General features: G+C 40.8%; 1 protein-coding gene across 3 annotated transcripts in view; it reads right to left on the minus strand.

Moving 5' to 3' along the window:
* The window catches only part of CRYBG3 (crystallin beta-gamma domain containing 3), a 114338-nt gene that overhangs the window by 77372 nt on the left and 10910 nt on the right, over positions 1-26056 (minus strand). For all 3 annotated transcript variants that reach the window (XM_067739149.1, XM_067739147.1, XM_067739148.1), the window contains exons 2-3: positions 20151-20217; positions 4670-5103 (exon numbers count right to left, since the gene is read on the minus strand). In XM_067739149.1, the coding sequence (XP_067595250.1) occupies positions 4670-5103; positions 20151-20217 (501 nt within the window). The remainder of the gene's footprint in view (positions 1-4669; positions 5104-20150; positions 20218-26056) is intronic.

A 26056-nucleotide genomic window follows, 5' to 3' on the forward strand; every position in this document is an offset into this window, starting at 1 on the left:
CAACACCATGAAGAATGCTAGGTTTGCCCACATGATAAAACACAAAGTAAACCTCTGACAAGTAAAATCTCAATTAACTGTGCCCCTTAACGTAGTTCTTGAATTTTAGCTGAAATAATTTATTTCAATCTATGTAATTGCTGGCCTCTAAAATCCTACCACACCACTATTGTAAAAGTTTGTATTAGTTACATTCATTTTACTGTCTATTTTAAAAGAGCTACAGGAGATGTATAGAGAAAAGCTTTGCCTTGGAGAAGTGATTTGAGCTACTACACAAATTTCAGGCTAGATCAAAGACAGTTATGAAACAAAGTTAAAAGTTGGATAAGGGAACCTATCTAAGAAAACATACAAGAAGAAAAAATACATATAGGTAAATTAATGTTATTGGTAAAATCCTATATCAAAATGCATAAATTATTCAGAAAATACAAGAGCCTTTCAGAACAATACACGAAGATCCAGAAGTATGAACAGATGACAAGAAGTTTTATTGTTTGATTTTTCTTTCAAAGCTTTTAAATTTTATACTTAAAACCTACTTTCAAGGCTGCAAATTTTTTTTTCCCTAAAAGATCACCAAAATGTACATGATGTCCGAAGAAATAAGACTCGAGAGATAAGGATCAGAAGTTATTCTTCAAGTATAGTAAACTCAGGTTCTCTTACTACCAACTCCATCCTAACGAGACGTCAAGGCGTTTTATTCTACATCAATCCAATAATGCGACTTTTGCTCTAAAAGAACTTCTATTAAAATAAAGCACAGAGAAAAATCCACTCCAGAAAAAATTTCAGTTCACTGTAAGAATGCCTTTTGGTAGTTTTGGAGTCCTTTTTGGGGGGGTGGGGCGCGGATAATTGTTTTCCATTCCCATCTTGGGAGCTTTCTGGTTACTGTCAACTAGAATGATTAAACTGATTTATATGAACCAGTATAAATTTCTAATGAAATAATCTCCCTCAGCACCCTAGGTGGAAATGTTATACGCTTGTGACTAAAATATGTACCCTGTATACTAAACAACTATACTATCACGTTTAAAGCACTGAACATCAAAGTTTCAAGCTTAGCTTCATGTATTATAATTAGTCCTTTCAGGTACTGATGAGCTACACTCACACTTTGTAAAGGGTTAGTCATGCCGAGATAGTCTATTTTCTACAACATTCTCTCACAGGTTGTAGTTGAGTCTTCATAACTGAATAGTATTAAGACCATAAAACTGTCCTTTAATTAAGATTTTCCCTAATACAGAAAATAGAAAGAAAATGGAAATGTCAAAAATACATAACTTTACAAATAAACTAAAGATAGAAAATTAAAAAGGTTTATTTTCACAAACTGAATAAAGAACATATTCATTTCATGTATTATGTAATTGTGCATGGGATCTGTAGCTTATCCAATATAAGTAGAGGTATGTGATCCAAACAACACTAAGAAAAAAGTAAAATATCTAGAAATTTCAACTATTTAAGGGAATAGACATACATATTTAAAATCTGGAAAGGGTTTTATGCATTTCAGCCCAAACCTAACTACCTATCATGTGCAAGTTTATTAAGCCTCCAAGTACTACACATGGCTGTACTCTATCCTGGATAAACTTAATGCATCTGATACTACAAAGATCAACCAAAGACATGTGTCATTCTTCAAAGAAAATTCTATAAAGGCAGCCTGAAAATAATAGCATTAGAGCAAAAGTATTCAGTATATCTAATTCACTTTTAGTAAGTATGATTAAGCTACATTTTTAGTGTTAAGATTTATTTCCTTTCAAATTACATAGTGAAGAATATCTTCAGGCTTCCCTGGTGGCACAGTGGTTAAGAATCCGCCTGCCAATGCAGGGGACATGGGTTTGATCCCTGGCCCAGGAGGATCCCACATACCACAGAGCAACTAAGCCCGTGTACCACAACCACTGAGCCTGCGCTCTAGAGCCCGTAAGCCACAACTACTGAAGCCCGCGCACCTAGAGCCCGTGCTCTGCAACAAAAAAAACCACCGCAATGAGAAGCCCCCGCTCGCTGCAACTAGAGAAAGTCCATGCACAGCAATGAAGACCCAACACAGTCAAAATAAAAATAAATAAATAAATTTATTTTTTTTAAAAAAGAATATCCTCTCTCTGGGACCTCCCTGGTGGTGCAGTGGTTAAGAATCCGCCTGCCAATGCAGGGAACACGGGTTCGAGCCCTGGTCTGGGTAGATCCCATATACCGCGGAGCAACTAAGCCCGTGTGCCACAACTACTGAGCCTGTGCTCTACAGCCCACATGCCACAACTACTGAGCCCACACACCTAGAGCCCATGCTCTGCAACAAGAGAAGCCACCACAATGAGAAGCCCGCGCACCGCAACGAAGAGTAGCCCCCGCTAGTTGCAACTAGAGAAAGCCCGCGCACAGCAACAAAGACCCAATGCAGCCAAAACAAATAAAATAAAAATAAAAATAATTTTTTAAAAAGAATATCTTCTCTCACAATAGGGAAGGCTTTTAACTATTTTATGTAAAGAAAAGCTGCAAAACCAGACATTTACTTAAAAAGCACAATAAAGTTTTGACAGAAGAGTTTCTCATGATGGATATGAATTTGCTGAAAATGTAAGAATTGCAGAACTTTTTAAAGAATTTCAATCCAACAGTGAAGTAGCTTCCTACATAAATTACACGAGAAGCATGAGTTAATGTATGGAAAGTAATCTTAAAAGTGTTAGCACAACAGGTTTACTTAAAGGCTTTATTGGTATTAAAAATGAAATTTGCATACTCAACGGTACATAAAAACAATTACACAGCTGTTTATTATTTTTAATTAAGTGAAGATGAAATCATTTACAATGCTTTTTGATAAGGATTTTTTTCTAACACTTCAAATTATAGGTAATAACTTGTCTAAATTTTGAATTGTATATTTATATGATTATATTTGCATATAATTGTATATACTATTTACATACAAATTTTGTATATAATTTTCTGATTTGCCAATTTAATGTATCATTGTTCACAGTTTTTATCATAGAGAGTTGGAAAACTGGAAGCAATCCTATCTACTGATCTTCTCTTTCCTGATACTTTCCATTGCTATCATGCTTAGAAAATTGTTTCTCACCAGAATAATTCACATTTAGCTGCTTTTAGTTTTGTATGTTTCTTAAACATTTTTATTCCACTTTAATTTTAATGTAAAAATGAGATGAGTATCTAGCTTTTATTTTTTTCTCCAAATTATTATCCCATTTCCCCAAGTCTTCCTTTTTACAAGAATACATAATGCCATCACATTCAAGGGCTCAAATCACAAAATACACAAGGGTCTATTTCTAGACTGTCTATTCTGTTCCATATAAATGTCTAGCAAATATTACACCAGTATTACATCATTTCAATTTACGTAGCTTTATCGGTACACTTTAACAACTGGTAGGGCAAGCCCCACCTCATCACTCTTGATGGGCAAACCCAAATCCATCTGGGGTCTCAGTTCTCACAACTGTAAGATGGGTCTGTGCCTACCCCTACTTCAAAAGCTTACTATGAGGAATTCACTGAAATCACATGCATGAGGACTCTTTGAAACTATAAAGAATCACATAGTCCTAAATTGTCATCTGACTATAGTATTAATGAACTCTTCAAAGAACAAAAATAATTCTCAAGTAGAGTTTAAATTAAAATCAGTAAAACAGATCCATGGACTTCCCTGGTGGCACAGTGGTTAAGAATCTGCCTGCCAATGCAGGGGACACGGGTTCGAGCCCTGGTCCAGGAAGATCCCACAGGCCGCAGAGAAACTAAGCCCATGCGCCACAACTACTGAGCCCTGTGCCACAACTGCTGAAGCCCACGTGCCTAGAGTCTGAGCACTGCAACAAAGAGTAGCCCCTGCGCGCCACAACTAGAGAAAGCCCACACAGCAACAAAGACCCAATGCAGCCAAAAATAAATAAATTAATAAATTTTTAAAAATAAAATAAAACAGATCCTTATCAGTTATGAATGAATACTTTTATGTTACACAAAATGTCTAATGGACTCAACATTGTTACAAACATTTTCTGGATAGAAAATGTTCCTTCTAGCTCATTTGAGTCAAAGAAAAACAAGTTAGTGCCCATTTGTAAATCAAAGAAAGAAAAAAGGGTTGGTGAAGTGCTTCTTAAATTTCTTCAAGATTTGTTTCTTGGAGTTGTGGGAAAGGTTCAAAAGGCTAATTCCATAAATAAAGTCAATTTAATTTCTTTTCTTAACCCCTTTAATTGGATTCCACAAAGAAAAGATATTGATGGAACGTGAACACAAACCGTAGGATTATTTTTGTTCCCAAAATGCAGATACTGAACACATTGCCTGTCCTACTACAGAAGAATTCAGACAACAGAAAACACTCCCATTTAAGGAAGTCTTAAATCAGAAACAAATCGTTTACTATGACAAAGTTAGCACCTAAAAGGTATTAGTACCACCCCCTAAAATAGCTCAAAGGGCCCTAGATATGTGTATGGTACACAGAATCATATAATTTTTCACCTAGTAGCAGGGACATTACAGAATACTTTTTCTAATCCCCTTACTTAACAGTAGTAGAACTAAGGCTCAAAAGCTAGGTCCAAAAGCTCAGTTTTTTTAGATAAGTAGATTTTAAACTTACTTTCTTAGCAAATCACTGGTTTCCTGTTCACTGTCTTGTGTTGTATCCAAAGACAAGGCATCTGAGAGTTCAGCTGAGTTGGATTCTTGTGCTTCTGCTGGAAGTGCCAGGGTTCCCAGGGAGCCACTGACAACAGCCCTCTCCCTTTGGACCCCTTCATCAGGATGGTCACTGGGATTTCGTAAGTCTTTCTCAGTTTTGTCATATTCATCTTTGAAAGAAGACTGCTTGGCTTCACCAAGAGATGATTTTCCTGAGATGTTGAATAAGTTACCAAGAAACTGAAAAAAGCTTTCTTTCGGCTGTTTATCGCTTTCTCCCATTCTGGCATCTGAAGTGGAACCGGAAAGGTCATTTGGCTTTTTGGAATCTTCCTGTGTTGGAAGAGTGATTAGCTTCTCAGCATGGTTCCTTTTGTCCTCACTTTGGGGAATCTTTGAAAACAAAAGAGAGAATATTAAGTAACATCATTTAAAAAATGACATAGGCTAACTGATAACCTATTACATGACACACTCTGTGCCCGATGCCAGGGATACATCTGTGAATAAGACAGATGGCTTTTGTTCCCTAGTAGTTTACAAGCTACTGAAGGGCACCGTCAGTGCAACTTTAACAAAGCTATATAGTAAATGTCACAAAGGGGGAAGGACAGCCCACATGGGGACCCAGGAGTAACCAGTCCAGATTTGGTTGTGGAGAGAGCAGAGGAGGTAACTCAGGGGATGCTTCCTAAAGGAAGTGTCCTCTGAAGGAGACCTAAAAAGTGCCTATGTGATGCTTGTGCATCTCCCTCACTCTCTGTTCTCCGCTCCCTGCTTCTTCTCCCTGTCTCTGTGCATTTAGAGAGGTGTCAGCTTCTAAGGAGTTTAAAAGGACTGGAGGTAAGAGTGTAAAATGAGAAGAGCAAAAAGTTAAGTATGGAGAGATAAGTAAAAGGACAGATCATGGCAGACCTCAGAGGTGTTTAAATTTAGCTTTTATTATTACAGAGCTAATGGACAGTATTTTCACACACTCGGTACATCAGACAACACCTAAATAGACTTCATCATTTCAGCACTGTGTTAACCTCTGAAGCTGCCACATGGTGGAAAACTGTTCCTCAGGAAGATGAGGAAAGACAGCAACATGGTGTATCAATTTAGAGGAAAAGCCCGCTACAGACTCTTCAAGGTAAAACACAAAGCCCTGATATGTGCACTAATGCAAACGGTGGGCAGCACCGGGAATTCTTGCAGACGTTAAACACTTTCAGGGGTGCATCTTACCTGCTCATAATTAACCTACTAGTGAAGCAAGCTCCCATTCACGCGTACTCTGCGTGAGGAGACGGAGCTGCTCCATCCGAGCGCGCGCTGGCATTCCAGGGCACACTCCTCCCTAAAGCTGCGTTAGCTTCAGGCCAAGGGACCAGCTCAGCCTGCCTTCCCAACACGCTCACTCACCTACTTGTGAAAGGAATGCGGTCTGATAGTATGTGTCAGATGTCACACTCACTAGTCCTTATAAAAGGAAAGCTCAAGTGTGAGTCAGAAAAATATCAGGACACCAAGGTGAGACCACCTTAGGCCACTGCAGGTTCACAGGAAAACGTTTTGTAAGAAGCTGATCTTCAAGAAGCCAAGAACATCATAAGTATAATGTCATTTGTTCACCCCCCTTCCCTGTTTTAATCCAAATTCAAAACAGTTTAAAGGAGTGTTCCACTAACCACTAATAATATTTGGCATATGGAGGGTTGAGAAAATGTTTAGAACCCATTAACCCAGGAAATTAGTTTCAAGCGAACAATATTTTTTGTTTGTTCCCACCTTAGAAGTCAGGGATATTTCTGAGTAAACACACAGCATAGCATTTTTCTGTGTGTTACGTCCTTAATATAACTTGTGAGTCTCTACGTTTAGAGTAGCACCAGCCTTCCAGAGGCACTCAAAGTCTCGCCTTTTACTGGTTTCAACGGCATCTCAATCCCACGCGCCTCCACTTCATCCACCCAGCCTCCTGCTCTTTATGGGGTCCGCCCTATAAATTAACTGCGCCCTCTCCTCGCGTTGACAGCATAGATGGCCTCTCGGTACAGCAGCAGAAAATATGCTAGTTGACATTTTGAAAGTGATCGTGTGTATGAAAGACATATATTTTTTGCCTTTAACTACTCCATTTAATTTGTTGTAATGGCCACCCACAATATTTCTTCCTGCTTCAAAATGAACCAAGACTGCAGCACGAAGAGAACAGTGATTTGTTTCCTGCAACGAGTATCATCACTCCTCCTGGGAGGCTACCCGAGGAACGGGAACTACAGGCTGCTCACTAAAATAACACAAATATTCCTGAAATGCTTTAGAGAGTCACAAAGGAGTTCTATAAAATTGGGGCAATGGTTTTTGAAAAAGGAAAACTTAGAGAACATGGAAATTACATTTTTTGACATCCATAAAATCTCAAGACAAATAATTTGTCAAAAATACTATTTCTCTCACTGCCTCAATTATTTTTACTTGACGATTCCTTTCAAAATATAATGGACTGCTGTCTCAACAAGGAAAATACATTTTGCTAAACTAGTGAAAGCCTTCTCATTTAACGCTTTTACAATGATATATATAAAATTTTAAAAAATCACTTGTTTCTCTTTCCCCTCAATTATCACTTCTTTGCTATTCCAGAATCCCAGTATCTTAAGAGCATTTTAATGTCTTAGTTGCTTAATTTTTGCCTACTAATCTTGTGAGAAATTTGTATCAGTAATTAAAATACCTTCAACAACACCACCAAAAAACTATTTAAATTTAGAGACAAAAGTTAGCACGAAAGAGCACTGCTATTCAAAGTTAACACAACAAACCCAGTATTTATATAACTACATCTTAAAATTTGATATAAAATAGCTGCTCTTTGACCTCAGCCTAGACAACAATGAAGTTCAGCCTGCCACAAGCTAGGGCCAATGTCACCTGCCAATAGTACTGTCTGCCACTGTTCCAACGAGTACTAGAATGAAAGCACTCAGGATTCAAGCAAACGTTAACAAAACATCGGTTCCAGTTGCCCTCAAAGATGTTGGTATTCCGAATGTAACATATAAAGGCTACTAATGAAGGCATATGTATCTTGGGAATTTAATTTTTTTCCCTTCATACTCAATATGTTGTAACGCAGTGTCCTTAGGTCCAAATTCATCCATCTATCTAACTATTCTCTTTGCTATGTGCCCAATACAGGGAAACACAGGAAAGCATTAAGAACAATGATTAATAATACTCAGCTGTGGCTTCAAGGAACTTACAGTCCAGCAAGATACTCATCATTATATCACTGGGTGGGGCAAGGGAGAGATATGTACACAATGGAAGACAAAATTAATCTGGCTGGGGATGGGGAGAATTCTCTACACAGAGGTGATGTTCGAGCTTGCTCCTGAAGGGTGAGAAGAGCATTCAACACATAAGGTAGCGCCTGGGTCGAGCACACAGAAGTGTGAAGTACGTTTATTACGGCAGGGCTGTGGGTGAAGAAGACTGGGGCACAGAGGATAGAGAATGAAGTCGATAAGATGACCAATTAGAAGTGGAGGGTGAGAGATAACAAAGTCACAGATGATTAAGTGTTCTAAATTGGGAAACTATCTAAGTAGTTAAGACAAAAATGGATATGGGAAATAGAAGGAAAGGTGAGATTAGAGCCTTTGTGGGGTTTGGGGGAGGTGAGGCAACAAACTAGATGTCAAACGTGCAGAATCTGTGGTCCCCTGGTGAAGCAGTCAGAGCACAGTTAAGAACACAATTTGGCGATACACAGTGTGTTCAGGGGGACCAACAAAAGAGCCTTGGGGAAAAAAGATTAAAAGGCAGGCACAAAGAAGAAAAAAATCAGTGAAAGAGATGTGGAAGGCCAAAGCCAGAACAGTCATCCCACCAGAATGCTGGTCTCCAAAGGCAAACAATGAAGGATATTTCCGAAAGCAAAGGGGAGCAAATGCCAAACGCCACTGTAAGGTCAAGAAAGATGAGGACTTTCCTCCTCACTGTTCTTCAGAAACATGAGGCCCGGGCTTCCCTGGTGGCACAGTGGTTGAGAGACCGCCTGCCGATGCAGGGGACACGGGTTCGTGCCCCGGTCCGGGAAGATCCCACATGCCGCGGAGCGGCTGGGCCCGTGAGCCATGGCCGCTGAGCCTGCGCGTCCGGAGCCTGTGCTCCACAACGGGAGAGGCCACAACAGTGAGAGGCCCGCGTACAGCAAAAAGAAACCCCAAAAAACCCAAAAAACATGAGGCCCACTCATCCCTCGGGAATTGTGCATTCACCCTTCTCTCTGCCTAGAATGTTCTTCCCCCACAGAGCTATATGACTCACACCCGCTCACCACCTTCAAACCTTTATTAACTGTCATCTCCATTTGAAGTTTCCCCAGTCACTCTATCTAAAATAGTAAACTCCTCCACTCTGAAACAGCCTATATTCCTTCTCTGCCTTTTCTCCTTTGTACTTGTTAGTATCAAATATACACATCTCACACACACACAGACATATTATTTAATATGTTTCTTCCTCTAGAAAGTAAAAGCCTTATTTTTCTCCTTTGTACTTGTTGGTATCAAATACACACATCTCACACACACACATATTATTTAATGTTTCTTCCTCTAGAAAGTAAAAGCCACACGTGCAGGGGTTTTTGTCTGTTTTAGTCATTGCTGTTGTCTCTAGCACCTTGAAATGTGCCTGACAATAAGGGGTGCTTAAATCCTTGTTGCACTAATAAACGAAGGAATGAAGACCATAGAAAAGCCCTAGGAATGCAGGAGAAATAGTCATAACAGCTCAGGAATTTGTGAGTACAGCCCCAAACGCAAGGTGTTAAACAGTGAACACAGAGCAAAGAGATAGAAACACTCGGTAAATAATTCAATAGAAGGCAACACTTTTGATTTTTTTTTTTAACTAGAGGAAAGGTAAAAAGGTGACAGTTTAAGGTCCAAGACAGCAGAAATGACTTTTTGTTCCTGTTTTGTGGCTCAGCTCTACACCTGGGGGGAAGGGAGTAACTGCTGTACAACAGAAGGATGACGGATATGAGGAAGAAAAGCAGAAGGTGATGAGATGAAGAGACCAGTACAGTCTCTAATACTTCTAATAAAGGGGAGGAACGAGCTTTGGAGCTGAGTAGGGGCACTTCCTCTTCCAGCTACAGTGATAAGGAAGTGGCTAAAGCCTGAGCAATTCTGTAAGGGGGAGAAGACTATGAGCAAGGTCCAACGAGTGGCTCTGACCTCAGTAAAGCGAGAGGAGAGATGCTCCGCTGAAGAAGGGACACAGAGGTGGAGCTGGGATCTGAGCTCCCCAAATAGAGAAGACTTGGAAGAGCGTTTGGGGGAATGCAGCAATAGGCTGAGACCAGGTGTTCCAAGGAACAGTCGGGGTCAATGCAAATGTTAAGGTATTCATTCTTATATAAATGATGAACAGCGAGATACAACTCTATGTGCATTGATCCAACAGTGAAAAAAAATATACCAAGAGCCCTGCTTTCACAGAGCCTACATTCTAGGGATGTGAGAACTTATTTTCAGGTCTAATTGGCATTAGTTTGTCACCTCCTTCATCAGCCTCTAACAGGTGGCCGGTGCTGTCCCAACATGGTGACTGGCACAGGGAACAAGGTCAAGAAGGCCAAGGGGTAGAGAGTGTCACCAAACGAAGAGTCTGTTGATGAGAAATAGTGAAGAGCCAGATGGCCCTTCCTTTAGCGTCTCAAGCACCCGGCTTGGTCATCCACCCACCTCAGGCTCTGCCTTCACTGTACACAGCAGGGATAATCCTTGCAACACCCTGACCTGTGTTAGCGTCCTCAACTCCGATGACCTCCACTTCTGCTGGACCTCACTGTTCGGCAACCCCTGACCCTTGTCTTTACCCATAATCACCCAGCCTGTGAATCTCAATCTCAGGCATTCCCAAGTGTTCACACCCTATCATCTTTCCAGCTCTCTTAACCCACTGTCCCAGGTGCACCCACCACACAATGTCCTCCTGCCTCATCACAGCTTCTGGCCTCTCTCACTCTGTCCCTTTCAGCTCCCGCAAATTTTCGCATCTTTTCTATCCAGACATCAAATATGGCTAACACCCTCAGAGCCTCTTTTACTTGTTCTCTGGTCATCCCCACCCGGAAAGATTCTAGTTTTATCTTTTCCTCATAAGTGAATGCATCTTGCTCTAAAAATCCACAGGGATATGCACAACTATGCAGATGTAGGCTGCCAATAATTCACGATTTACAGCCTCTGCTGGAAATCAGTCTGAGACAGTCCCCGTTTTCCACAGCAGCTATTTCAAACCTTTGCCACACCCCCTCCACCATCCCATCCGTCGCCCAGCAGAGGCACCTACCTTCTACTTCATGGAGATGCTCTCCTATGGTCCTGCCTCCACCCCTCCTCTACCTGCCTCACAACACATCTGTCCCACTGCCTTCACTCACCCTCAGCATAAAGGGATGAAGGACTCCTCCTCTAAGGATCCACCAGGGCACCACTTCATAACACTTGATGTCTCCTAAGGAACCCCACTTCCTCGTCTGCCCCTTCTGTGAGCCCACTGTTCAAAAGTCTAAGTCCAGGGACAGCCTTCTCCTCTGCCTTCACCACCAACCTCCTTAAAAGGAGTCACCAACCCTCACCATCTTCTTTCCCTTTCCTCCCAGTGACTCCTTGAGCCCCTGCAATTTGGCTTCTGCCCCAGTTGTGCTCTGACCACGATCTCTCAGAGACACTGTCCTACTTGCTAATTCAATGTACTTTCTTTCTGCCCTGGTCTCATATGATGCGTCTACAGGAGGTGAGACTCAATCTGATCCTGAAAACCAGTCTTCCTTGGCTTCCATGACATCACCCTGAGGTTTCCCTTCTTCCTCTCTCTCCATCTCCTTCAAGTTCACATCCTTCTAGCCATTCCCTCCATGTCATGTTTCTCCAACTTCCAGCCCGGGGCTGCTTTACCTTCATGATTTTCTTATGAGGTCTCATTTCTCACAGATTAATCGGATGATTGCCAGATTTGTATTCTCAACTCAGACTATATATCCAACGATCAACCCAACATCCACACCCACCTGGATGCTTCACTGGCACCTCAAACCCAATATATCCGAAACTGAACTTGACCATGCTGTGTCTCCATTCTTCCATTTTCTGTAAACTTTAACATTCCCACTTGTTAAAAAGTCAGATGAAACATCAGGACACCATGACCTCTCTCCTAGAACACTGCCGGCAATGAATGACTTGTTTCCTTGCTTCCATTCCTAAAGCTCCCCAGTCTGCTCTCCAGACAAAAGCCACAGCAATCTAAAAGATTTCAAATCTAATCATCCTTAAAGGCTTCCATTGGCTGTGCACCCTTGTCAGGATAAAATCCAAACTCCCTAGCATGGCATTTAGGGTCTTGGTGGGTCTAGCCCCTCTTTGATTCGATCTCTTGTCACTCGCAATGCCTAATGTCACCATATGCGGTCTCAGGCATTCATGGGAGCCTATTTTCTCCCCCCTGCCCTCTTGCTTCCTCTTTCTCTTACTACAGGTATGTCTTTGCACAAAGCTATTACCACTGCTGAGACCATTTATCCCTTGCCCTCTTTGCCTGGGAAATTCCTACTACAACTCAAAAGTTTTTCAGAATGGAGACTGCCTACATATATGCGTGCGTGCATGCGTACGTGTGTATGTGTTCTTCCAATAAACAACTCTTAACATCCTATTTTTCCTTGTCACCACAAGGTTAGGGCAAACAACTTCATGCTTGCTTCATGAGTAGGACTATTACCTAGATTACTTACAGTTACCAAAATCTGGCATTCATAAACTAAACCCAGCTGCTTACTAGACAATTCTAGTTAGTTTTCTCCTAAGATATCTGGCCACAACACATTACTTGGCAGAATCATTCCCTGATACCAAGATTGGGTACCTGGCGGCACCTATCAGCAGGACAGGGAATACAGGAACAGAAGGAAATTAGGATAAAATACACTGCATTCAACTTTGAGTAAGTCAAATCTCATACTCAGGGACCTTCACAGGAAAGGTCCATCAAAGAATTGGCTCCGTCACCCTGAAGCTCAGGAACATTGGGCTGGAGGGACAGATGTGATTTTTGTCATTGGCTAAGATGTAGGTAAAATCAAATCAACCAGGGCAGGTGTGTAAGGTGAGAAGAGAAAAGAACAAGATGACATAGCATAGGGGGAAAGCCATTCCTTCTTGTTATGGTATAAACACTTCTCCAACGAAAACACTGGGCAAGAATAATAAATGTTTTTAATTCTGTGAGAGCCTTTTGGAGCTCTCAAATCAGTATCTGGCACCTGTGGAGGCAAATTTACTCACAAAAAATCTGGAGTATGTACATGACCCTTCACCCCCAGTTTCCATTTTCATAAGGTATGCCACCACACCACAGAGTAGGACTATTCCAGGTCTATGAGAGGTTGGAGCCGCTGCAAATCAAACCAGATACCATGCAATACATTCAACATCCAAGAACTCTGAGATATCAAGGCCCCAGAGCAGCAGCAGCCATATCAACAGGCTTAAGCCCTGGCAGCCCCTTTGGTCATGTGAATGGTACAGTAACATGCAGTGCAATCTCCACTTCAGGCACGCTGACAGCACCCAGTCCTTATAGAAGCAATCAGGGGTGAGAGTTTTTGAGTTCTAGCTAAAGTTCAATGTGCATACATACGTTCATGCATGCCTTCTTTTCAAATGTTACAGAGAATCAATGTTTCTAATAGCTGATTTCCATACAATTCACCCAGAAAAAGTCAGCACCATTCTTTTGTTTTGTTTTTTTTTGTTTTTTGCGATACGCGGGCCTCTCCCTGCTGTGGCCTCTCCCGTTGCGGAGCACAGGCTCCGGACGCGCAGGCTCAGCGGCCATGGCTCACGGGCCCAGCCGCTCCGCGGCATGTGGGATCTTCCCGGACCGGGGCACGAACCCGTGTCCCCTGCATCGGCAGGCGTACTCTCAACCACTGCGCCACCAGGGAAGCCCTCAGCACCATTCTTAAGCAAAGAGTTAGATTCTAAGTTGTCGTCAGACTGCATACGGTAAGAAGACAGCTCTTTTCCTCAGTACCTAAATTGTGCTGGGTATCGTGCAGTGCAGCACATGTTATCTCAGTTAATTCTAAAACACTTCTATAAAATAAGGATTGGGGCTTCTCTGTTGGCGCAAGTGGTTGAGAGTCCGCCTGCCGATGCAGGAGACACGGGTTCATGCCCCGGTCCGGGAGGGTCCCACATGCCGCGGAGCAGCTGGGCCCGTGAGCCATGGCCGCTGAGCCTGCGCTCCGCAACGGGAGAGGCCACAACAGTGAGAGGCCGGCGTACCGGAAAAAAAAAAAAAAAAAAAAAGATTTGACACCTCCCTCTACAGAGCAGCAAACCAAAGTTCAGAGAGGTTGAGTACATTTTCCAAGGTTAGAAAGCTACCACATGGAGACCTGGGATTTAAGCCCAGATATGTCTGATTCCAAAGACTGTGTTCTTTCCATCACTGCACATGTAATTTTAAAACTGTTCCAAGGAGGTGCCATAGCTGGCAGAGGAAGGGAACAGCGGCTGACTCTGAGGCTCCAGGCTACTCATTCCCATCATCAACAGGGAAGCGTTGCTTGGATCTGTTTACATATGGGGTTCCAAGTCCAACTATAGTTGAAGTTTTTGAAAAGAGAGTTCCCGTGTTTGAAAAAGAAAAATTTTTTAATCTTGATTTAAAATTGATGTCATATTGCTATTTGTATCACTGAGAAAAAAAGGACAGCAAGCATGCATTAAGGCTATAATTTATTTTTAAAAATTAGTTCAGTAATTAAATTTCTCCTAACCATGCAAACATTTACTATATTTAAATTTGACTACCATTTCACCTCTGGCCAAAAAAGAGTTGAAAAAGACCAATAAGGAAATAAGAGTTACACGAATAAAAATATAAACAAATGCATAATTTAATATATTCATCTTACTAAACAGTACTGTACCCTCAATATAGGCACTGATATAAAGAACAATTTGTGACTATTTTTATTCAGTGAGATACTCTTGAGCTACAATTCTTCCATTTTTACATATCAGTGAACAGTGGCAACAATAAAAACAAACGTGGTTCTTTTTAGTAAACTATTTATGATAATATTAAAAATAAGGGTTATGAATTATTAACAACTAACAGTAATATGCACTAGATTGATACTCCTCGGTTGTCCCTAGAAACATCATAGGCATATAGCAACCAGACATCTCTTAAAAGATACCAGAACCTTCACCAATGTTGTATGATCAGTTATGAGCAACAATTCTAAAATGGGGCAAGAGTTAAACTTTACATAAAGCAGATGCCAAGCTACTGAGAACAGGCCTAATAATCACCAAGTTATTTAGGGCTGGTTTAGAAAATCTATAACCTATGGTTCAGATTTAATTTATTTTATTTAGCTCATGACTCATTCTGAAAACAGACTTACTGCCACAGCTCTTTTAATTTTTAATAGGATTTCTTTTTGGTAAATTAAGTTTATAAGTATACCTTACAAATTAAGTTCACAAGTGGGAAGCACTATGGTATAGAACTGCATCTGAATTCTCCTGCCTCCTCTCAATAATAATATGAGTTTGTCAAGTGACAATCTGAGATTCACTTTCCTCAACTATTAAGAGATAAATATTCTGTACTTCCCTGGTGGCGCAGTGGTTAAGAATCCGCCTGCCAATGCAGGGGACCCAGCCTCGAGCCCTGGTCTGGGAAGATCCCACATGCCGTGGAGCAACTAAGCCCGTGCGCCACAACTACTGAGCCTGTGCTCTAGAGCCCGCGAGCCACAACTACTGAGCCTGCGAGCCACAACTACCGAAGCCCGTGCGCCTAGAGCCTGTGCTCTGCAACAAGAGAAGCCACCACAATGAGAAGCCCGCGCACCGCAACAAAGAGTAGCCCCCGCTCTCAGCAGCTAGAGAAAGCCCGCGTGCAGCAGCAAAGACCCAGTGCAGCCAAAAATTAAATAAATGAATCAATAAATAAATTTATAGAAAGAGATAAAAATTCTGATTAACACTGGGGATAAACCACACACACTGATTTCTTCTCTTGTACAAAACACTCTAAAATGACAGTAAAGCGTTTTTTTTTAAGTTATAAATACAAGGAGAGGAAGAGAGTAGATATTAGCAGATAAGAGATTTCAGAAAAAGTTTAGAAGGCAAAAGCAGATGAAGGCATGGTAATTGACCAGAAGAAGCTTCCACCCAAGTGTCTGCAACAGGGAACTTTGATCATAAGGGGGAAACAATCTACAGACAGATTGTCAGCAGATCACCTGGAAAAGCTCAGGATTTGAAGAGACTAGGTACTACTTAGGGCAATATGAGACATGGGATTAAGAGCAGAGTTTGATTGAAAATCTCCAAATGGAGTACTTGACCCCCAGGGCTCTTCCTCCATCCCAAGCCGTTAAACAATCCTCCCTACCTCCCAACACCTCTATCTCCCAAACAAATTTATATAGAGAGAACATCTCTGAAAATATTGAGACTTTTGGGCAGACTGAATTTGCAGTATCAAAGGCCATCCATGTAGAAATGTCTGGAACTCTGACAATCAAGTCTAGAGCTCAAGAGGGATGTCAGGTAGAGATCTGAGAGCCAAAAGATGAAGTAATAAGATTGGAAGATACTGTTTTGAAAGACTGATGTTGAGGAGGGTTGAGGACTTTGAGAAACATCTACATGAAAAGTAATTTAGCCAGAAGAGAATCAGTGAAGGAAACAGAAGGGAATGGCCAGAGGCAGGAATTGAAACAAGAATGTACAATATCATAAGTGCAAATATAAAAAAGAGACTTTCTGGAAAGGAGACAAGACTTGGAAAATCAAGTGTCTCAACTGGTTAAATAAGAACTAAGAAAAGGCCACTGATGGTTAGCAAGAGGTCAGGGTTTCATGGAATGACTCTCACTCATTTAACAACTATGACAATGTATGGCAGGCACAGTACTGGTTTTCCCATGTCTAAGGGAACCAGGAGGGAGACCGGAGTCAGATTAGAAAGCATTAAGAATTAAACAGTGATTATGACAAACTTTCATAAGAAATCTTTGAGTTAAAGGCAGCAGGTAAAATGAAATGATAGCCTGAAAGGAATCCAGACCCATGAAAGGAAAAAAGTATATTTTTAAAAATTTTATATATTTAGAGAGAAATAGAGGAAGCCAGTGAAGATGGAGAGATGGATGCAGTGCAAGGCGAAGTCCAAAAGAAGGTGGGAAATTAGAGACCAGTACCACTAGCAGGGGGATTTAGGGAGTTTAGCCTTGGAAGGCAGGAAGGGATGAACAGTCCTCTGAAACAGGCAGAAGGGAGCAGGGCATTATAACATGCCTTCCCTCTCTTTTAAATAACAGTAGACATGAGCACAGGAAGAGTCTAAGCCTGCAAGACAAGAATCTACACTCCCTATAGAGAAATAAACATAGAATATGGACTAAATACCTGGAATTTTGCCAGTTAGATACAAAAACTGATTAATATAGAAGAAATATACATTTCAGTGGAACGGTACATGCACATGTGAGAAACAGATTCCAATGTTATCAAAACAGCAAAATTTGTATAGCGTATAAGTGATATTTTAAGAACTAAGAATCTAATTATGTCCAAAGATAATATAAAGCTTCTACAGTCTCTAGCTGTTTGAAAAATATACTTAATTTTTTGTAGCTTAAATTTATAACAAAACAATCTTCAGTATCTTGATTTGGTATCTCAAGGTCAAATGCAAAAAGCAATGCACTAAAAACATTCATTATACATAAATCTGTTACATTTTACACTAGAGAGGAAACATGGTACACATTTTTCCTTATCATGGAAGGCATTATCATAAAATCCAGGTTAAGAAGATGGAAGCATGGCAAGAAATGTCACATTACAGTGGAGTGCTGTTTCAGAAAACCATTCGTTACAAAGAAAGCAAATGCGTGTTTTATACTAATTGCTAAATAAAAAACTTTAAATGAGACTACTTAAAATAATAAGATCATAGATATTGTTGCTAACCTTTCTTTCCCCCTAGGTATGCATCTGACTATTGATATTATCAAAATATGTACTTTTTTCTTTCCTTTTTTTAATTGAAGCAACAGGGATTTACTGTATAGCACAGAGAATTATACCCAATAGCTGGTCATAACTTATAATGGAATATAATCTGCAAAATGTAAGGATTTTTGATGCCTGGCAGCAGCAAGTCCCAGAACAACTGGGTCTGTGTAGCGAGGTTGAGGAAATCCTACCAATAATTTCCAGAAAGTAAAAAAAAAAAAAAAAAAAAATACAGTTACATGGTCCAAAATGCTTACACTACCCCAGTGAGAGTGCCACGGTGCCCTTTCCATCATGGGCTAACAAAACTGCCCATGTATAGGTAATCCTATAGGTCTCGTTTAAACCATAAGAGAAACAGTTTCACAACATGAGCCCTGTTTACTTGGGGGCCCAAATCCCAAACTGAAATTATCCTGGGCACTCAAACCAAGATACTAAGAATGGATAGAAAAGATCATAATCATGGAGGCCCAGCCACTATATCTGCCACCACATAGACACTGAAGCCACAAAGATGTAACTTTCTAGAGCAGAACTCTGCAGGTGAAAAAGCAGGACTACTGGAAATTAAAGTCTGAGGGCCAAGTTTGAAGACTGTTTCTTTCAGTGAGATTAATAGCTGAAGTGTTACATATCAGTTCCAGGCTAAGTAGACAAACAAGTAGAGACCAAGAGAGGAGAAGAGAGCAGGGAAAACATGAAGGTTCTCTGAAGCTCAAGGGTGGGTGCAGAGGCAATGAAAGATTAAGAGAGAGAATGACAGGAGCTGGCAGCCAAAGCAACTGTGAAGTCTGAGATCTCAGAAGTAACATACGTACTTCCTGTGAAGCAACTCAAGAGCAAGGTTGCACCTATAGAATTCAAGCAAAAATATTGAAGTAAGGCATCTCAGGACATGTGAAAACTGAGCAAGAGGGAGAAAGCTACAGAGCCCATGCAGTGGTGAACCAGCAAGCTGGCTAACCACCAGCTGAAACAGAATAGGTAGGAGGTGTTATCAAACCTGGGAGCAGGATTTAGTAGCCAAATTCACAAAGGAAGAAGAAAGGGAAGGGAAGCAAGGCGATCCTGATTTTTTTCTTTCTATAAAGTTAAAAAAAAAAAATCAGGGCTTCCCTGGTGGCGCAGTGGTTGAGAGTCCGCCTGCCGATGCAGGCGACACGGGTTCGTGCCCCGGTCCGGGAAGATCCCACATGCCGCGGAGTGGCTGGGCCCGTGAGCCATGGCCGCTGAGCCGGCGCGTCCGGAGCCTGTGCTCCGCAATGGGAGAGGCCACAGCAGTGAGAGGCCCGTGTATGGCAACAAAACAAAACAAAACAAAACAAACAAATAAAAAAAAAGGCAGATTCTGATTTTTTTTTTCTCAAAAAATATTTATATTGCTAACTATGATAGAGAAGGAGGGAATAAAGAAGGAACACAGCTTTATCTTTACCATATTTAAGGTCTTTGGATCTCATATAACGTTTAAGAGTCCCCATATCAGTAAGGAAGAATTCAGATGACTTTCTGGTCCTTCCACTGACCAAGCTAATGTACCCAGAAATCCCTGGAAAGCACAAGCTTTCTCCTTGACTGTCACAAATCGTTTAAAAAGAAAGTAACTGGGACCAAACTCCATGAATGGGAGACAGCTACCAAAACTTGATCACATACCTGGCCTCATATCCCCAAACAACATAAACATCCAATTTCTATAAAATCACTTATGACTAAAAAGAAATGTTATTAAGGTTTAGTGGTTTTCCAGGATTTTTTAACCACACTTTTCAGTAACTATTTGCGTAGAAGTGTACCTTATACTCTTTTCATGCTTGTCCTGTAGATGCAGGGAAAGCCAGTTCATATATGAGCTGACAAACATATCATCACATACTAATGACATGTACGAACATGTCTTTAACTTCTACGCCCTCAAAAGCACTCTTAGTTGTCAGAAACATTTGAGAAAACACAACATAAATCAAAGAAGTTCCTAGAGAAAAGAGACTGTGGAGGTCAGATGATACAATCTACAGATTAGAAAACCAAGGCACAAAGAAGTTAAATGCCTCAGCTGAAGGCCTCACAGTTGGTTAGTGGCTAGGCTGGGGTGACAGCACCACTGCCTCAAGTCTCTCCTCAGTCCTCTCCCCCTACCCACACCCCAAGATGCAAATGTCCAGTAGAGCTGGGCTGGAGTTCCACATAAAGTGATAAGACTTTATGCTCTTTTTGAAACGTAAAATGAGATGACAGAATCTAAAAGAATAAGAAACAGCAGAAACTAAGAAACATATTTGCTTGATATAAAATAATATTAATTTAAAACTATACCTTTACTGCTTCTGATGAAAGTACCTTTTCCTTTTTCTGACTTGTGCTCATGGGCTCATTTTCAACACTGAAAAATAAAAACCACAGTTTCTTTTGAAATTAAAAGAGAATTACTAAAATCATACAGTTTCTGGGTTTAATGAAAAAACTGAAAGGTCCTTTATATCTGAAATACTCAAGATTCATATACAAAGTGTTATACTAAAAAGATGTTGATAGGAGTCTCTACACTTGAAACACACATTTGAAAATGCTCATCTAGACTCCAGACATTTTTGTGAGTCCATTCTGCGCTGTATTTTCTTATGCGGACGACCAGCATCACACTAACGATGCACCTGAACAAAGGAGCACCCGTGTACAACTATCATAATCTTGGAAAGTGTTACCATTCTTTGATTTTATCTCTATTAAGGTTCTCCACAGTCTAATCTTTTTTTAATGCCTATGTTGAGTGTTATTTGGAATATATTTCTACTCAGCAAATTTTTATAAATGTATAGGGTCATCTAGCGAATTCTGGGGACACTCAAAATAGATGCAGGTTTATCTAACCCCAAATGTGTCCCAGATGGCCCCTTAAAATTCTGATTTTCCAGATAGTCACTTCTAATTGTCCTGTCTGGAATACCTTCACAGATGTCACAATAACCTATTTTGCCTGTTAGGCACACATACATTTTAGATCTGAATATTTATGTCTCTATGTTTACATATTATTTTCTTTTCATACTTTGATAATCCTAGACAAATTGAGTAGCTCCCCTCTAAAGGTTATCATGACACTCTACCACATGCTAGGCCTTGTGGATTTAAGAAGGAGTACGTCAGGGTCTTTGTAAAAAGTCTAGTAGGGGAGACTGATACACAAACAAATAATACAACTTGATACAAGTTACAACTGCTGAATGAAAGAAATGCCATAGAGCACAGAGGAAACAAGAGGCAGTGATTCTGCCTGCTTAGTCAAGTGCCCACAGAGGAGGTACAAAGGCAGGAGGTGATAGAGAATGCGGCATTTTGGGGAAACCGTGTTCTGTTTGTTTGTTTTTACTATAAGACTGGAGCACTGGGGACTTCCCTGGTGGCGCAGTGGTTAAGAATCCGCCTGCCAGTGCAGGGGACACGGGTTCGAGCCCTGGTCCGGAAAGTCCCACATGCCGCGGAGCAACTAAGCCTGCGTGCCACAACTATTGAAGCCCGCGCGCCTAGAGCCCGTGCTCCACAACAAGAGAAGCCACCGCAACGAGAAGCCCACGCACCACAACGAAGAGTAGCCTCCGCTCGCCGCAACCAGAGAAAGCCCGCGCAGCAACGAAGACCCAAGGCAGCCAAAAATAATTAAAAAAAAAAAAAAAAAGACTGGAGCACAGGATCTTGTGACAGGCAGAGGTAATCCTGCTAAAGATGAGAATGAGACCAGAGGACCAGTTACAGAATGTGAGAAGCACCGGGAAGCCTTCAGGCAGGAGAATGACTGGGTGGGGGAAAACATATGGAATCATGGTGACTGGCGCGGGGGGGGGGGGGGGGGGGGCGGGGGGGGGAGGGGTGGGGGCGGAATGGAAAGGAGGAGGGGGTCGATAGCTCACATCAGGATGCAAAGAGGCCACATCTGTGCTACTTAGATTTTCTATCCATACAATCCAGTGCACTTGAGCAGATTATCCAGGCAACAAGCGATAATGATAAAAAAAAAACCCCAAAAAACAGAAGGAACAAATAAAAAGATCATGAACACCTGGAAAATATAATGGATTAAAATTTCATTTAGTCTCAGACTCTATGCAGGAATACAAGGACCAACAAGAAACAGCCATTGTCTTAAGCCTTTTAAATGCCAAATAGGAAAAAGCAAGCATGTAAATAAGATAAATCTGTGAGCTATGTGTTTAACGCATGGAAATTCCATAGGAAAAAACAGGAACAAAAGTAGAAAAAATAATGTACAACACAGAATTGTAACCTATATACATGTACATGTCTATAAAATAAGAATGTTTCAGATGGTTAATATTTTAAATGTGAGTGGGTTCTTATCTCTTTTTTCCTATTTTACTAGGCTTATCTTTTGCCACAAGGTTATTTACAATTCAGGTTTTTTTAATTAAATGTCAATACTTGTCTATTTAAGCTCAAATCAAGGAAGAGACTGGCAAAATACACATAAAAAGAGCATGATATAAAAATTTGGAGTATAATCATGAATACTACTGATTATGGTGATTTTATAAGTGTATTCTCTAACTACAATCTATTTTGAATGACCTAAAAACTATCTAAACATACAATAGGCATTTTAGTGTCCTAGTTCTTGCTTCAAGATTTCTGAAAGTATACTTATTTAGAGTGTTTACAGGGTATTCTATAAACTTACTGCCTTAGTGAAATTGTAAATGAAAATGGTAAAAGTGTCTTTTCCAATACAAAAACTCTGCAGAAAATGCAGCTCAGCGTCCATGGGATTTAAGGCAGAACTCAGTATTTTCAAGCAGCTATAATCATTTCCACACTATAAACACATACAAAATACCAGAAAAACAGTTGTTAAGTCAGCACATAAGTATTTTGCATTGCGCAAACAACTGAAGAATTTAAAGCTGAAATCACCAAAAGAAGTAATACTTGACACTCGTAAAACTTTCTGAAACTTACATTCTATGTTTGTTTCACTAATCTTACTGCTAAATCAAAATTTTAAAATGTGTTGAATTTTAAAACAAATATTTTAAAATTTGGGGTAAGTATAAAAATCACTGCTTCAGATAAGCTTTCCCCACTTCCTTCCTAGATTACTAGAGTCCCTTCTTCATTTGTCTCTGACATCTTCAGACATCTTCAGGATCACTCTGCTTCAATCCATTCTTCCTGGTCAAAGTGATTTTCAATCTGACCATGACACTCTTCTGTTCAAAAACTCCTTCAGTAAATCTCCATCAGCTGATGAATAAAATGAAGAGTCCTTAATATAGATATAGAAAGTTATTCACTTCCTGGTCGCAGACACACCTGTCACATAGAACTAATTCCCATTCTCAGAATGCACCAAATTCACATGCCAGCAAACCACTTTCTTCTCCTGCCTGCAACATCCTTCCCCACCCTGTCCAACTCTTAATCCTTTACAATTTAGTTCTAGCTTAACCTATATTTTTTTAAAATAAATTTATTCATTTATTTATTTATTTTTGGCTGTGTTGGGTCTTCGTTGCTGGGCGCGGGCTTCCTCCAGTTGCGGAGAGTGGAGGCTACTCTTCGTTGTGGTGCACGGGCTTCTCACTGCGGTAGCTTCTGCTCTTGCAGAGAACAGGCTCTAGGCACGCGTGCTTCAGTAGTTGTGGCATGCAGGCTCAGTAGTTGTGGCGCATGGGCTTAGATGCTCTGCGGCATGTGGGATCTTCTAGGATCAGGGCTCGAACCCGTGTCCCCTGCACTGGCAGGCAGATTCTTAACCACTGCACCACGAGGGAAGTCCATTAACCTGTATTTTTTGTGCTTCCACTGCGCTCATTGATACCCCTCATACATTTCTGCTGGTAATGACTGGCTGTTTGTCCATTTGTCGAACTAGAACTTGAACTCATTTAACTCAGGAACGATATCATTCATGGCTGTATCCCAGAGCCTAGCATCGTGCCTGACAGTGTGAAGGCACTCAAATATTGTTTGTTAAATGAATTTTTAAAATAACTGATATTAAACAGTCTCCAGTTATGTGTGCTTAATCAGAAAACACTATTCCATTTGGGAACAATGGAATAATACACATTAGTCTTTTTTCCTTAATGAAATACTAGTATAAGTCTCTTGAGAGCATGTACCATCCACTCTCATCCTGCATCATCTTTCTCTAAAGGTATAAAGAGGGGAGTAGGGCTGTGAGAAGAAAATTACTCAATAGCAACAAGGGTATTTCCAATTGATTTACAAACAAAACACAAAAAAATTAGAAGAGAATCTATAAAGACACTCAAAATACTGCATACTTAGATGTCAACTTAGGATGAGGACGAAGAAGAAGAAACATTAACAGAAAAGTCTCGAAAGACTTGGAGTGGTACTCTCAGCCTCTCAAAAATACAAGAGAAAGAGAAACATTTCCAATTCAGATGATCTCAAATGTTAAGAAAGACGACAAGCCTTTCCTATTGTTCTTTCACAATTTAACCCCCTTTGGGACCCGGGAATTATTTCAACAGCAGTATTTTTAGAAAGCACACATTCTGCTCACGGCAGGGGGTGAGGGGCAGTAATCATAATCACACATAGGCACAAATAAGACTCCCTTGAATTTTAATAGCCTCATCTTACTTAGCTAACAGAACTCTGGAAATTACTCTTTCAAAATGGTCCAGATAAATATCAAGGTCAAAGTGACACAAAAGCTCCTCATTTTTGAAGCAAACATATTTAGACCATGTCTGAAAACCAGGAATCCAACTTACAGTCATTAAGCAACCACTTACTTTATGCCAGACGTAAAATAAAACAAAACGGACATAGGTCTGTTTCAGGGATGGCACCTTAGGGACAAAAGGCACTTCAGTCATATTGCTTCTTTCTGGATCTGATTTTTTCAAATATGTACATTGGAAGTGTCAGCTCAGCACTCTGCCATATCTAAAATCCCATATGATCCTTCAGTAAGCAGAGTGAGGGGAAACAGGAACAGGGAGACTAACCTTGAGGCTTCTGTGGTAAAGGAAGAAAAAGACTGTGACCAAGAAACCAACTCAGTCAAAACTGATATCAGGGCATCACAAAGGAGGCAGAAACTTCTACTGTCCCTTATTTCAAAGTGACTGAGGCCAAGCCGGGGTCTGTCCTCTATTCCCCTGGACTGTTCCCTCTCATCCCTCACTTGGGTCCTTAAATATAGCACCCTCACACCTTCCAAAGGGTCTGCTCATTCCTTGGGGCATCTACACTACCTTGGGGATCTTAGAAACACATCTTCACACGACAAGCTCTAGAGTTCTCTTTGTTCACTGCTATACTGCAGGTACATTATGGATTAGACTGACTTGTGCACTGGCCTGGAATCCCACCCAGCATCTCCAACCCTGCTTCTATGGGAATAAAGACAGTTCCACACCGACAATTTCCAAACAACCCCATTCATAAACAGTGACTGCCAGCAGTAGAGTAGTACTTGTATTTTTTTTAAGGACAATTAACAGAATATAAAACAGGTGGTTATGGCTATTTCTGGGTTTCAAATTAAAAGGTAACAAAATGCTGCACTTTTAAGACAAACAGCATGTATTTTAGCCCAAACATCTGGCGTCTAAATTTAGGAACTCTTTGGAGAGAAACTGGGAGCAAGGAGGAGAGGTAATAGACATGATTATGAAGCTTCATGGCTTTGCAGTCTTAGAGTTTCTGACAGTCCTTTCCCCATAATGTCAACCCTCTCCTATAATTTATGTATCCACCTTGAAGCTTATTTACTTCCTGTGCCCATCACATGCTCCCAAAACAAGACCCATACTTACAGTTTAATCACAGGCTATAGAGAAGCTCAGTCTGTTTGATGTGACCTGAGCTGTCCAGCTACACATGACATCAGCAACTGCTCTATTTTCCCAAAGTCTTCTTCCTCATACCCTTCAGATTCTGAACATTTGTGACCCAAATCACAAGAATCAATACCCCTCCGCAACTAAGACCAGGTGCAACCAAATAAATAAATAATAATTAAAAAAAAAAGAATCAATACCCTGAACTTTTGCTGTGACATGAACTCAAAGCAGTATTCTAGCTGCTGTCTAAAATGGGACACCCATTCGTGTACCATTCAACAAACTGCCCTGAGGGAGGGGCACTGGAGATCCAAGGACAGGTGAGACTGGGCCTTCCCAGAGCCGACCAAGGCTGACCTTACCTCCAACTCAAACTCTTCCTCC

The sequence above is a fragment of the Pseudorca crassidens genome, chromosome 5, assembly GCF_039906515.1.
Source record: "Pseudorca crassidens isolate mPseCra1 chromosome 5, mPseCra1.hap1, whole genome shotgun sequence".
Taxonomy (NCBI): Eukaryota; Metazoa; Chordata; class Mammalia; order Artiodactyla; family Delphinidae; genus Pseudorca; species Pseudorca crassidens.